The sequence below is a fragment of the Carassius carassius genome, chromosome 37 (assembly GCF_963082965.1).
Source record: "Carassius carassius chromosome 37, fCarCar2.1, whole genome shotgun sequence".
NCBI lineage: Eukaryota > Metazoa > Chordata > Actinopteri > Cypriniformes > Cyprinidae > Carassius > Carassius carassius.
Window position 1 is genome coordinate 8535258 of NC_081791.1, and position 15952 is coordinate 8551209.

Below are 15952 nucleotides of genomic sequence, written 5' to 3' on the forward strand. Positions count from 1 at the left end.
ATGTGATATTTCAGTTTTTCTTTTTTAATAAATGTGCAAAAATGTCAACAATTGTCAAGTTTTTCTGTCTATATGGAGTGCTGTGTGTACGTTAATGAGGAAAAAATGAACTTAAATGATTTTAGCAAATGGCTGCAATATAACAGTGTAAAAAATGTAAGGGGGTCTTAATCGTTATCTTTATAGTTATCATTCTTGGTGTGAACGGGGCTTTACAGTGAAAGATGGAAAAGGTTGCAGATAAAGTAAAACAGAGGGAAAAAGTTAATTAAGTGGAAGAATGGGAGAGCGAGAAACAGAGCGCTCACTCCAGATGGTAAGACCCTGGGGAGCACTTCATTTCCTTAATTGACAATAATGGCTTTATAAACGGCTGTTGATCTCAGAGTGTGGCTGCCCTGCACTAAATCAAACAGAGGAATTTAGACAAAGAAAAGACAACAGCGTAAGAACAAGCCTGAATGGCAGTATACAACAAAAGACAAGGGAATCGCTGCAGGGAGAAAAAGCAGAGCGACTGGGAACACATTGACACACTTAAGACGTTTCAAAGACTCAGAGCAGTTCAGGTGCTCAGTGTGTGTGATCCAAACACCTGTTCTGCTAATCATCTGATGCCTCAGCCTAATCCAGTATCATTTATCCCTCCATTTCTGTCTCTTTTCTTTTCCTGATGGGAGCACAATGGGGTGTGTTGTTCCCCACAGACCTGTCGAGACAACTGAGGCCTTCAGTAGGGGTCAAGCAGTACGTAGGAGGAGCAAGATGTTCTTGAACCCAATTCACAGCATGGGTCACGCCAATATTCTAGAAGGTCCCAAATGTGTGGTGAAGGGAAGCCCTGTGGCGCACAACTGATTCTTTGAGAGGAGAGCCGCTGAGTCGGAATAGGAAACATGGTGTGGTGCGACAGTAAAGTTTGCATAGGGATGCCTAGATAGAGTGAGCACTGTGTGTGCGGCAAAAAGAAATAGAAGGAAAGGAAACACAAATCAAATGTGTCCAGCATTTACAGCCCTCAAGAGGAAAGGATTTTCCTTGGAAAAATGTCATAGACAAGAAACACCCACCATAAAAAAACTGTAAAGTATATCCAGACCCAGATGAAAACTGCAAATTCTTGTTTTTGATGTTAAGTCCAATCACCTTTTCTAGTGCAAATTCAACTGTCATTTGTGTACAATGTACAGGCTGAGTGGTTTGTCTGCATCCTCATAAAATATGAACAAACCTATACAGGGTAGCAGAAAAACTGACCTAGACCTAGACGGCATTTTGTCTTTTAAAGTAGAGACTTGACAGAAATGTTTCCTCACAATGTTCTTCTGTCCATATGTATAAAGTTTTCTGAAGTTTGGATGGTATGATCACAAGATATAGGCTAATTAGTCATTATGAGCCTCACCTTTAAACATATTGGTCTATATCTGCTAAACAGTTAAGTGAATCCAAATTCTTTTGATACATTTTTGTCAGGAGCATGTCTCAATGATACGCACCAAGTTTTGAGCAAATCAGACCATTGGCCTACTGTAGGACAGGTTCGAAAAAGCTTTTTGTTGACCTCTCTTAAATGTGGGATCCCTCAAGGATTCATATTGGGTCCCATTTTGTTTTCATTGTATAGTACATGCTTCCGATTGGGTCTATATTTAGTAAACACAGAATATTGTTTCATTGCCAATGATATCCAAATATATGTAACAGTAAAGAATGAAGGCAACTCCTTAGAGACTCTTCTTGGATGCTTAAAGGACTTGAAATTCGTGGTTGACTGTGAATTTTCTGCACCTAAATGAATGTAAAACTGAGACTATTGCATTTGCACCCTCCAATGCATCTGGGTCCATTTTATCTATTTATGCTAAATTTATAGCAAAAGAAAAATCAGTGTAGGTGTAATTTTTGATGATGCCTTGAAATTTGCGAAAAAGATTAATGGTATTTTAAGATCAGTTTTTTAACTAAGCAAAAGTCAAGTCATTTTTGTCATTTTGTGATTCTGAAAGGGTGATGCATGCTTTTGTGTCTTCTTGCATGGACTATTATAGTACACTGTATGTAGGGTGATTAGTCAGATTTCCCTGAATTACACTGCTAGAATGCTGAAAGGTTGTAGGAAACGGGACCATATTACTCCCATTTTGTCATCTTTACATTTGTTACCAGTCTGTTATAGAATTGATTTCAAAATGTGCCCTTTTTAAATCTTTGAATGGCCTTGCACCATCTAATCTTTCTGATTTGTAACAACCTTACTCACCATCAAAATCACTCAGGTCCTCTGACCAGAAACTTTTGATTGTTCCTAGAGTGAGACATAACTACTGTAAGGGGGACCGTGCTTTGGCAGTGATATAAGAACTGCCTCTACTTTGTTGTTTACGTTTTACATTCTACATTTAAGTCTCCTCAGCCAGAGGATCTCTCAGTCCTAACATCCCAGACCTGGTCAAAGTGAAACGAAGATGGCGCCGGTGTACGTGGCATGCCGTCTGATGTCTCTGCTACTTTGTGCTATTTTTGTGCTTCTATCTGCATCAAACTGCTACTCGCTTCTGGTTTATGATCGCCAGTTACTTCTGGATATTCGAGACTCTTTCGTGGCCACATATAACACAGAGTTAAAAAGCTCTGTGGCTGGTTCACAATCCTGCTCTCCAAACTCTACCTGGGATATTCCAGAGTATCTGCGTAATTGGCATCATGGTGTTCCCCGCAGAAAGCGCCGCAGGAGACGCGGCAAGCGCGGAGGAGTTGCTGTCAAACTGAAAATGGCGCTACACGCTGGCCGCACCGCCCGAGCATCCAGCTTCGTCTCCATGACGACGTGGAATCTAGGCGTTGGCTGATGTGCTGCTGGTTGGCGTTTGCTCGATCCACCTGTTCGCTGGCTTCGGACCACTCTCCAGGACTCTTATTCGACAATCCCCTGCTACCCTCCGATCCGTGTTCGCCGCGGTGGAGCTAATCTACAAAATCTTCGATCCTTGAATAGAGTCTTCTCTCCCGCGATCTCTGCATCGGCACCTTCCAGGATGGCTCTGATTAATGCTCGGTCGCTTGTCAATAAGACGTTCATCTTAAATGACTTTTTTACTACCCACGCATTGGATTTTACGTGCATCACAGAAACTTGGACGAAGGTTGGTGATTTAAGTCCTTTTGCTGAGCTGATTCCGGCAGGCTGCACATTCTTTAACTCTCCGCGCTCTTCTGGCCGCGGGGGTGGTCTAGCGGTGATTTAAAAAAAAAACTTTTAGTAGTTACTGTCGCTCTGTTCCGTCTACAATCTACAGTAGCTTTGAAGTACAGCTGTTGCGACTGGAATTTGACGATCCTGTTTTGTTAGCGCTGTTGTATCGCCCCCCTCACCTAGTGAAAGATTTTATGAGTGAATTTACTGCTTTTATAGGTGAATGTGTAACTAATTACAGCAATATTCTTCTGCAAGGGGACTTTAATATTCATGTGTGCTGTCAGTCAAAACCTCTAACAATGGAGTTTTTAAATCTCATCAATTCATTTAACATGGTTCAGTGGGTGAAAGATCCCACTCATACTCGTGGTCATACTCTGGATCTGGTACTCTCACATGGCATTTCCGTTACTGATGTTCAGGTTTTTGACACTCTGATCTCTGATCATATGCCTGTACTGTTTTCTATGTCCTTTCCTCCTTCAAGATCGCACATTACTCCTACTGCACAATGGACTCGTTCCTTTTCTCCCTGTTTCCGTGATAAATTCACTAACACCTTTAATGAGGTGTGTCTGTCTCTGTCCCTGGAGTCACCCTTACCTGACTTGGATGCTGAAGAACATCTTAGTCTGTTCAATACTGTATGCTCCGAGGTTTTAAATACCACTGCTCCTTTAATAACTAAGAAGTCAAAACCTAAGACTGAACCATGGCTCAATGATACCATCCGCTCTCTGAGGCGAGCATGTAGAAGAGCAGAACGTAAATGGAAAAGTGATAAGCTTCAAGTTTCTTATGAAATGCTGAAAAACTCCCTCAGTGCTTTTCAGAAAGCCATGATGTCTGCTAAGTCTAAGTATTTTTCTAATTTAATTTTAAAAAACCATCACAGTTCAAAAGCCTTATTTTCTGTGTTAAATTCTGCTCTGAATCCTCCTGTAAATGTGATTTCAAACCCCTCAGTATCATTATGTGAAGGTTTCTCAAGGTTTTTCTGTGAGAAGATCACCTCTCTAAGATCTCAGTTACAACCTTCTGCTATTGTCTCGCCTGAACTGGGTTGTTCTTCAGCCATATGGAGCGTTTTTGACCCAGTTTCTATTCTCTCTCTCAGAGAAATTGTTGATCACTTGAAACCTTCCTTCCGCTCTCTTGATGTTCTTTCTCCCCATATTTTGAAAACATTTTTGATTCAGTTGGAACAAGTTTGGTGTCTTTTGTGAATAAATGCTTGAGCACAGGGACTATCCCTGATAGCCTAAAACAAGCTACTGTTACACCTCTTCTCAAGAAACCTTCACTTGATGACAAGGATTTTAATAATTTTCGACCGAACACTACCTTTTATTACAAAAGCATTGGAGAAAACAGTTCTTAATCAACTCCAGTCTTTTCTTAGCTCAAATCAAATTCTTGAAACTTTCCAGTCTGGTTTTAAGCCTCTGCACAGCACCGAATCTGCTTTATTAAGGATCATAAAACTCTTTTATCCCGACTAGAATATCTTGTGGGCATCCAGGGAACTGTCCTCAGTTGGTTTAAATCATATCTAACAAATAGAAGTTTCTCTGTTAAACTTGGTAATTTTTCTTCCTCGCCTGTTCAACTCTCCTGTGGAGTGCCGCAGGGGTCTATTCTCGCACCCATTCTTTTTTCCCTGTATTTACTTCCTCTGGGCTCCATTTTCAGAAAGCATGGTGTATCATTTCACTGCTATGCAGATGATACACAAATGTATTTGCCTCTGAAACGCAACAAAGATACTGCTCTGAAATCTCTTTTTGCATGCCTAGAAGAAGTAAAAATGTGGTTTTCTCAAAATTTCTTATTTCAGAATGAATCCAAAACCGAGGTTATAGTCTTTGGCCCCCATGACAACTTCAATAGCAGTAACATTGATCTGGATCACCTCTCTCCAGCTTCATCTTGCATTAAAAACCTAGGTGTTTTCTGGGATCAGAACTTCAAATCTGAAAAACAAATTAATGCGGTGATTAGTTCTTGTTTTTTCCAGCTACGTCTTCTCTCTAAGATCAGATCCTCTCTTTCTGAGAAAACCTTAGAGATTGCTGTCCATGCACTCATTACATCGCGGTTGGATTATTGCAACTCCCTCTACTATGGCATACCCAAACACTCTATTGCTCGTCTCCAATTAGTCCAGAATGCTGCTGCAAAGTTCCTCAAAAGAAAACGCAAATTTGATCATGTTTCACCTATTTTAAAATCGCTGCATTGGCTACCAGTGCATTTTAGAATTGAATTTAAAATTCTCATCTTTGTTTTTAAATCCGTAAATAATCTGGCACCAAGCTATTTGTCCGAGCTTCTCTGTCCACATAATCCCACACGAAATCTGAGGTCTGGTGACCAGAAACTTTTGTCTGTCCCCAGATCACGGTTAAAGAATAGAGGAGACAGAGCCTTTGCGATTGCTGGCCCTAGGCTGTGGAACAGCCTTCCATTTTACATCAGAGCGGCTCAATCTCTAACTGTTTTTAAATCCTCTCTTAAAACCTACTTCTTTTCTTTAGCTTTTAATACATTGTGAGCTTTTGTCATGAATGTGTGGTTATGTCCTTGCTTTGTATCTTGTGTATTGTTCAGCACTTTGGTCAGCCCTGTTTGCTGTTTTTAAATGTGCTATATAAATAAATAAAAACTTGAAACTTGAAACTTTTAGACTCATTTTTTCCCCAGGCTTTTTAGCAGAATGCTGCTCAGTGTCTTGTTGTTGAAACCTCATTGTTTTTTCAACGCTGCCCCACGACTTTTATTAAATACAGTTTAAATACTGAATCGCAACATTATATTTTCCAGCAACGAGAGGATAAAATCGCTGTTTTTAAGTAAACTTACTCTAAAAAGATAAATGCACAGACACGAATACACGCAACTTCCATTTCTCTCTCTCTCTCTCTCTCTCTCTCTCTCTCTCTCTCTCTCTCTCTCTCTCGAATAGGCAATCTTTGAGAAAATGGTTTAGCGATTTCTAATTATTGGGGGGATTAGCCCCCATCAATGTCTACGGCAGTTATCGCCCTGATCAGACATATGCTGTGGCACTATCATGCAGTGTGTAATGATATGACCTTAGCAAATATTAGCGATTTTTTGCAAACATTTCTTTGAGTGACATTACCATTAATATGAACTCACAATTGAATGTAACATAAAACAAATGATAACTTTTCGTTAAAATCTTTATTTATGCCAAAAAAGCTTACATTTATGTGTTTTTTGTTCGCTGTAGCAGCCATGTTTCCGAGATAATTCATACCCCTTCGTTTGAAGTGTGGTCCTGAAAAATCTTCGTTTGAAGGGCTATCTGGCCCTTACCCTACCCCTCCAACCAAAAGAGAATCGAGACAGGAAAAGGAAAGGGGAAGGGCTAAGGGGTAGAATTGGGATTGGGCATTACTAAGCTGTCATTCAAACAGTATATACAAAATAAAAATAAAGGGAGAACACGCCTAGGCTGGATATAGGCTTTAGCAGTCATTTTTATTAAATAGCACAACAGGCAGCTCTCTTTTAACACAGACTTTTAAGAAGGGTTGGATGTTTGCTTCAAGTGATAGGCCAGGTAAGTGAAGTTATATTATCTTGCTGTATGTGTGTGCTTTTCTTTACGTTTTCTGACTAAAAGCAACCAAAAAGCCATTTCAAAGTGGTTAAACAAATAAAAATAATAATCGTCAGGGATCCCCAGACCAATACAGTTAGTGTGATTATTGCAACTCCCTCTACTATGGCATACCCAAACACTCTATTGCTCGTCTCCAATTAGTCCAGAATGCTGCTGCAAAGTTCCTCAAAAGAAAACGCAAATTTGATCATGTTTCACCTATTTTAAAATCGCTGCATTGGCTACCAGTGAATTTTAGAATTGAATTTAAAATTCTCATCTTTGTTTTTAAATCCGTAAATAATCTGGCACCAAGCTATTTGTCCGAGCTTCTCTGTCCACATAATCCCACACGAAATCTGAGGTCTGGTGACCAGAAACTTTTGTCTGTCCCCAGATCACGGTTAAAGAATAGAGGAGACAGAGCCTTTGCGATTGCTGGCCCTAGGCTGTGGAACAGCCTTCCATTTTACATCAGAGCGGCTCAATCTCTAACTGTTTTTAAATCCTCTCTTAAAACCTACTTCTTTTCTTTAGCTTTTAATACATTGTGAGCTTTTGTCATGAATGTGTGGTTATGTCCTTGCTTTGTATCTTGTGTATTGTTCAGCACTTTGGTCAGCCCTGTTTGCTGTTTTTAAATGTGCTATATAAATAAATAAAAACTTGAAACTTGAAACTTTTAGACTCATTTTTTCCCCAGGCTTTTTAGCAGAATGCTGCTCAGTGTCTTGTTGTTGAAACCTCATTGTTTTTATTTTTGATGTCAGATTTTCTTTTATGTATGTGCTGTATAACAGATATGTGTGTATTGTATGCTTATTTATTTATTAGAATCTGTACAGCACATTGGTTAATGTACTGTTGTTTTCAAATGTGCTTTAGAAATAAAATGCCTTGCTTTGCCTTTCAAAAAACTCACTGGCCGAAAACTTATTATGTGCGTCCTCAATGCCTTCTGGTTTAGTTTGGACATTGCATTCAGGAGATAATTATCAGTTTGTAAAATCTTCTTGTGTGCAAAATTCGGTGAGAATTGGATTAACAGCCTGGATGAACAGACTCTAAATCGCAACTTTATTTAAAAAAAAATTCCTAAGGATTCAAAGTAAAGAAAATAGATTCTAGACCTCATGGAGTTAAAATAGAATATACAAAGGACCTTATTATGGCGCCACCTAGTCTTCAACAGATGTGTGTTTGCTTGCCTAAGAGACTTAACTATAACTGATACTTAATATCCATGGTATATTGTGTAGATGTACCTGTCTGAATGTTCTTCCAGCACCTGGTAGACGCTGATGCGGAAGGTCTCATTGTCAAAGCGTTCTGGAACGAAGTCTTTGTAGATGCGGAACTCTGCAGCAGTCACTGCTTCACCCTCCGGAATCTTGGACAGGTCAAATCGGAATTCTCTGTGATGGCGCCTAACAGGCAAAAACTCCTTATCATGTTCAACTGTATAAGACAAACAGTGAAAGAGATGCGTCCATGTTATATCAGTGCTTCAAAACAGTGTCAAAATGTTCAGTGAAAGGTTAGCTTGACATTTACACCGTTAATTAAAATGTCACCTTCATTTGCACTATTGCCGCCCACAGGCAAGTCAAGCCGCCCCTTTCCTTTTTTTCATGCATAAACACAGAGCACATTTCTAGACAGATGTTTGAACTCTCCAGAGCCACTGATTGAGACATAGTCCCGCTGACAGCTTTATGTGTCTTTTATTCTCAAGACCTTTTTCACTACTTCCTCCATCATCTGGACTCTGTGAGGCAGTAGGTATCGCTCACATTTTGTAAGCTTGGGACTTAATTCAATCTGGCTGACCGAATTGTGTTTACATTTTATCATCTTGAAATCTCTGAATGTTTTTCGCAAAGCGGGCAGATTCTGACAGTGTTTTGGTAGCCTAAGAACTTGAATTAAAGGGATCATTCAACCCAAAAAGAAAATTCTGTCATCATTCACTCACCCTCATGTGTTTATAAATGTATATGATCGTCCCTCTTCTGATGAAGACAAAAGATATTTTGATGAATGTTCACCCTGCTGTTTTCCATATACAAGCTTAGTGGCCTTTCCCTTTAAAGTGGAATCATTACTGATTTATACTTTCTTTACTTTACCAACACTGTACACTTAAAAATAAAAGTCCCAAAAAAGGGGGTTTGCAGAGATCCCATAGAAGAAGAACCATTTTTGGTTTCCCAAAGAACCTGCCTTTCGTAACATAAACTTGTCAACGCTGCCCCACGACTTTTATTAAATACAGTTTAAATACTGAATCGCAACATTATATTTTCCAGCAACGAGAGGATAAAATCGCTGTTTTTAAGTAAACTTACTCTAAAAAGATAAATGCACAGACACGAATACACGCAACTTCCATTTCTCTCTCTCTCTCTCTCTCTCTCTCTCTCTCTCTCTCTCTCTCTCTCTCTCTCTCTCTCTCTCTCTCTCTCGAATAGGCAATCTTTGAGAAAATGGTTTAGCGATTTCTAATTATTGGGGGGATTAGCCCCCATCAATGTCTACGGCAGTTATCGCCCTGATCAGACATATGCTGTGGCACTATCATGCAGTGTGTAATGATATGACCTTAGCAAATATTAGCGATTTTTTGCAAACATTTCTTTGAGTGACATTACCATTAATATGAACTCACAATTGAATGTAACATAAAACAAATGATAACTTTTCGTTAAAATCTTTATTTATGCCAAAAAAGCTTACATTTATGTGTTTTTTGTTCGCTGTAGCAGCCATGTTTCCGAGATAATTCATACCCCTTCGTTTGAAGTGTGGTCCTGAAAAATCTTCGTTTGAAGGGCTATCTGGCCCTTACCCTACCCCTCCAACCAAAAGAGAATCGAGACAGGAAAAGGAAAGGGGAAGGGCTAAGGGGTAGAATTGGGATTGGGCATTACTAAGCTGTCATTCAAACAGTATATACAAAATAAAAATAAAGGGAGAACACGCCTAGGCTGGATATAGGCTTTAGCAGTCATTTTTATTAAATAGCACAACAGGCAGCTCTCTTTTAACACAGACTTTTAAGAAGGGTTGGATGTTTGCTTCAAGTGATAGGCCAGGTAAGTGAAGTTATATTATCTTGCTGTATGTGTGTGCTTTTCTTTACGTTTTCTGACTAAAAGCAACCAAAAAGCCATTTCAAAGTGGTTAAACAAATAAAAATAATAATCGTCAGGGATCCCCAGACCAATACAGTTAGTGTGCCTCCTTTATTTTAAAACCCACAAGCCGCCACTGGTTGCAAATAAAGAACTTTGCAGATTTATATGCTGTACAGGCTTAATGTATTTGGTGTGCAATGTGTTTACTGTGTATGTGCACAATAATATTTCAGATACTTGATAAGATGATGTGTGAAGAACGTGTCTATGTATACAATGTGTTGAACTCTCACTTTTTAGTGATTGATAAGCTCTGTCAGGGATTGAAGATATATCTCTGGCTCTTCTTCTGTCCTTTATCACTGTGTGAGAGTGCTACACACACACAGAGACAATAGCAGCCTTGTTGACTCTTCAGTCAGTGCATCAGAGCCAGAGAGAGCAGCTGTCATCCTCATATCTCTACTGAGAGCCATGAATCATGGTTTGAAGAGACTCCACTGTGTGAAAATTAAGCTGTATGTTTCTCTTAAACAATACCACAGAGTGTGATCTATTCTGGTGCTTCCCAACTGCATTTGCTCCAGGATCAAGATTTTACATTGGTCATCAAGTGGTGACCCAACACAGTACCAAAATGATTTGGGTCAAAGGCATATAAGACATATCACACACACACACACACACACACACACACACACATATATATATATATATATATATATATATATATATATATATATATAGTAGGGAACGAGACACTGCGTCCTCTAGCTCCCTGCCATGCTTCGGACGCAAGCTTCAGACGAAGAAGTGAATGACGTGTTCTCCCGGTGCTTGTTTATAGTCGTGCCGGTAGTGACATCAGAGGCTGTCGCCGGCCAACAAGTTGGTGTTTTTTCAATGTATGCTTCAGACATGGGTCACGACGAGGTGTTCCCCATTGCAGCCCCTAGAGGACGCAGTGTCTTGTTCCCTACTCAGGGAACTATGGTTATATTCGTAACCTGAGACGTTTTGTCAACAAAAATATTACCTATAAAGCCACAGCAGAACTGTTGTGCATCTTCGAGCAACACAGCTTACTTAGTTTTGAATGAATCATGCGAATCAATGATTTAAAGTCCTATTCATAAAAAAAAACATTTACTTTGTTCCCGAATTAATCAGCCGTTTGAACAAATCGACTCAAAGACATTTACAGCCACCTGCTGGTAGTTTTAGATTCTTCTTAAGAGTATAATTGTCTTTAAAGGGGTCATATAATGTCGATAAAAAGAACATTATTTTGTGTACGTTTTTGGCGTAATGAAATGTATTTATGCAGTTTAAGGTTAAAAAAACATCATTTTCCACATACTTTACATTATTGTTTCTCCTTTACGCCCCGCCTTTCTGAAACGCAAAGTTATTTTACAAAGTTCATCGGTCTGAAAAGCGAAGTGTGTTCCGATTGGCCAGCTATCTAGTTCGTTATGATTGGCCGAATGTCTCAGTCATGTAATGGAAATGTTACACCCCTCACCATACTGTGATGAGTGTCCCTGTCAGAACACCTGCGCTACAAGACAAAAACAACAAAACCCATTACAAAGGAGCCATTTGTTGCATACAGTGGAGACATAATTACTAATTATAATGTTTTTACGCTTTGCATCGCGCATCGTAAACATAAAACTATCTCTGCATTTTTGATCAGAGAAACGACAAACAACAAGCGCTACTCTACACCAGCGGTTATTAATTTCAGTCCTTGCGCACCCCAACTCTGTATATTTTGCATGTCTCTCTTTGTGAACACACCTGATTCAGAAAATCAGCTCGTTAGAAGTGAGCTCTGTGCATTTACTGTGTTCCCGTTGACATGTAAATACCTCTGTGTTGCACTATTCCTTGCTCACCTTATTTATCCTCAGTGACTTTCTATTTCTCCATCCATTTCTCTCTTCTCCTACTCCATATCCTTTCACCATCTTTCCACCAATCCTCTGCCCTCTCCGTCCACCACTACCTGTCCTCATCCTCCTTTCATAGTGCCTTTAGAATGGCAGCAAACAGCACAAAGGCCCTACTGTGCAGTAAGGTGAAAGAGTGCGCATGGATCCGGTTACCCAGCAGTGACGATTAGCAGGGGGCATTCCGTGTCTCATTGTCCCGCTCTTCCCAGAGGACTGGAATTGTTTACACACCGTTTTAATTCAGAGCTGCCCTTCCATTGAACCCCCTGGGTGCCCCCTCACAGGGCAGATGCAACACCAGGGCCACCTGTGCCCGCTTGGCACACAGCAACGCCTCTCACAGAGATGCCCAGACCTCTACAGCAGCACTAAAGCTCCAAAACAATGATGGCTCTTTCTTATTATGCAATACTTTATGGGTTCAAAGCCAGAAGAGAGTAAAACACTGTATAGAGTTATTGCACATCTGACAGCTGCACTATAACCTGTTCAATTCAACACATGCTGAAATGGATTCTAAGGAATATGGATTTACACATTCCCCATAGTTCAGCAGTTCACACCTACAAAAAGTTTCATAAATAATACTAAAGGCCAGTTCACACCAAGAGCGAACTAAAGTTAAAAACACTGACCAATCAAAGCTCAAGCATTTAACCCTTGTGCTGCTGAAACTGTCTACTTCCTAATTTGGTGTCAAAAATGAATGGCCTTTGAAAATATACTTGTAAATATATTATTGTACTATACTATCACCAAACCGTGGATTCAATTGCTTTGTCAACTTGTTTTCTTTCAATTAGAACTTGTTTTTCTGTTTGGAACTGGTTGATTGTAGACTTAATTTATCTGAGACTATGCCCTTCGGTTTTTGATGTGAAAAATGCATTATTTATGGTTAATTTAATGAATAATTTTATGGATAATGGATCAAATTTGGTAATAGCATAAGAAATTTATAAGCAATTTTTGTAGAAGTTATTTCAGAAAGGGAACACCACAAGTGTAACCAATCTGATAAACCATGTGACTGTTTTTTTTTTTTTTTTCTGTGGGGTATTGTTTGATGTATTTATCAATATTTATTTGGAAGGTTTTTATTTTTTTTTTTTATTTTTTTTTTTTTATTTTTTTTTTTTACCACAAGGAGTTGCAAATTGAATTTTGTTGTACAAATCATGCAATGACAATAATTTTTACTTTATTTTTTCTGTGGTGTATTTTTTGATGTATTTATCAATCTTCCTTTGGGAGGTTTTATTTATTTAATTTTTTTTACCAGAAAGAGTTGCAAATTTAATTTTGTTGTACAAAATTTACGATTTTTTACGAATTTGTCGTGCAATGACAATTAAGTATTCAAATTTAAATTTACTCGCATTTTCAACAAGAAACTCTCTGTGTCAAAATGACTGGAACACAAATGGAGGGTTAAAGTGGCAGATGAGATGAGAACTTTAGCACATGCTCTTAATAAATAAAACATTAACAACCTTTGGTGTGGATGCTAATATAGCTATTGATATAATTATTATATATATATATATATATATTTTAGCTGATCAATGATACAAAAATTGACAACTGAGAATAAAGCAAAAAGTGGTATAGAGAACATTATCCTCCACTGGCATGAATGCAAATAAAATCCCTTTCAACTGCTAATTTCTTTTCTTTTTTGTTTTTTAAACACAATATTTCCAAATGTTTTTGAAAACAGAATGTTCTTATTTACTTAAGATTGTTCTTGAGACATCTTAATCTGAGACAAGCTCTTATATTTTCTTGGACAAGGCTAATTAAAATCATGACAATCAGTAATAAACTCTTGTAAAGCCAGTTGCAACAAAAAAATTATGCAAATGCAACCTTATCATTATAATCAGGGCAATCTGCAGGCAGAAAAAAAAGATGAAATGCAGAGTATTTTCAGCATGATCTGCCATAAAATCAGATAACACCGAAGCCTGTAAAAGTATTTTAAAGAACGATTTAGATTTTCTTGAGAAATAATTTAAGAACTTCTCAAGAATTTCACTCCTTATGAACATTCTTACAAACTTCGAAGAATTTATTTTTCATAAGAAGACTTGAAGACTGTGGAACCAGCCTCAGAATGCTCTATTGACATATAGTAGAGTGTGGTCAGTTGACAACTAAGAACATTTTAGAGACCACATAGCAATGCCCAAAAAACACCCAGAACTCCTTAACATTGTTTCAGTGAGTATTGCACTCACATTCTTCCTAAAGTCTAAACATTTAGATTGTTATTGTAGAGAGAAGAAAGGAAATTATTCAAGATTCAAACTCACTCTGCCCACATGAGCACCATGGACTAACATGAATTTGGAACACATGTTTACTGCTAAGCCACAGATCCAAGGGATGCTGGCCAATTTAAGGGGGAGAAATGGGATCAGAAAATGTTGCAAGCTATAACTGAACTTGCTTTGCTCAAATTAGGCTATACAGATTTAGTAGGTGCATGCAGATTTAAGCATCCTTTTAACCATCTAAAGAACAGGGAAATATGATTTATGCATTCAGTAATGCAAAGTAAAACATATAGTTCATTTAATGCAAAGTAAAACATATAGTTCATTTACAGAGCTTCTTCTTCTTAATTTTCTTTTTACCTTCTTTATTCCATTCTGAAGTCATTATTTAACTTGGGATTTATATTTTATTTGTGTATAAAAGGGACACTTTTTTAACAACTCTCTCTCTCTCACTCTCTCACACACATCTCTCACTTCCTGTTTTCCCCTCTCTGTCTCTCCCTGAGTCTTTCTGTACTTCTGTCAGGGAAGATCAAACATTTAGCTCTAAGTGCTTTTCCATTTCTCTGTAGATTTTAATGGACGGCGTGTACAAAGCTGTCATTGCTTCACCCTTACACCATTTAAACATACTGTACCTCCAGGAATGTGCTTAAACAACAGACACACACACAGACACCTGATAATGTAGACCAGAGCACAAACACCGCTACAGGAAGCATGCATGTGTACACCAATACAATTAACCCAACAAGCACTGGAACACACTTACAGTAAAGCACAATTAAAAATATGATTTTAAATGGATTTCACTGATTAAACACAAAACAAACCATTTAACATTAAATAAGTTTGTTAAGTCTGAATAATAAAATGCTAAATATATTGTTCAAAACTAACACAAAAAGTGTTGTAACGTTGCGGTTATCAAATGTTGTGGAACATGTTCAAATTTATTATAACTAATGCTCCCTTCAGTTATTTTCTGCTTCCCGCTTCTAAAGTCATAATTACAAGTCTGTCACATTCAAGTGCTTTGTTGTTCGAAAGCATAGAAATCATGTACCAGGTTCATTCTTGCCTATTTCTTGAAGAAATCATTTTAGACTTAAATGCGAGAAGATATTTAGTCGATATTCAATGTATTTAAAATTAAATGTACTGTAGAATTCTTTTTGTTGACAACCATATAAATACATACATTTATCGCATCTTTAATTTTGGTTCAATGAATGCTGTTTTGCTGAAAATACATATTCGTTTATTTAAATTAAGTTTAATGAGTCAGACGTTATTTTTCAGCAACATTTGTTTTCGTCATTTTGAACAAGCTTACAATAAGCTTGAACATTACACATCGTGTTTTGTAGCTGAAAACCTTTAACAATGCGTGCAAACAAACAAAATTACAGATTAAAAGCAAAAAAAAAAAAAGTGAACAAAGAAAAAACGTAAAGCAGCCTGCAGCAATTAGGCTATTGTACAGAATGTAGCTTACACTTAACTTTTAAACTTTTTATCTATTTAAACTTTTTTTCTTTTTTTTCTTGCAAATCTTTTTAAACTTTTTTTCTATTGTTTTACATGTTCTTGTTAAGAAATACGGGCATGTAAACATGATCTGAGGAAAGTCGGCTCCTTAAGGCCAATTTATACTTCTGCGTCGGGTGCGCGTAGAAGGTACGGCGTAGCATACGCATTGACGTGTACCATACGTCGTACCCTTCGCCGTACCCTGACGCGCA

The 15952-nt window shown here is 38.1% G+C and overlaps 1 protein-coding gene across 1 annotated transcript in view; it reads right to left on the reverse strand.

Moving 5' to 3' along the window:
• Positions 1-15952, reverse strand: part of bmp7b (bone morphogenetic protein 7b) — a 71691-nt gene that overhangs the window by 13921 nt on the left and 41818 nt on the right. The window contains exon 2 of the mRNA XM_059527304.1: positions 8096-8288. Within this exon, the coding sequence (XP_059383287.1) occupies positions 8096-8288 (193 nt within the window). The remainder of the gene's footprint in view (positions 1-8095; positions 8289-15952) is intronic.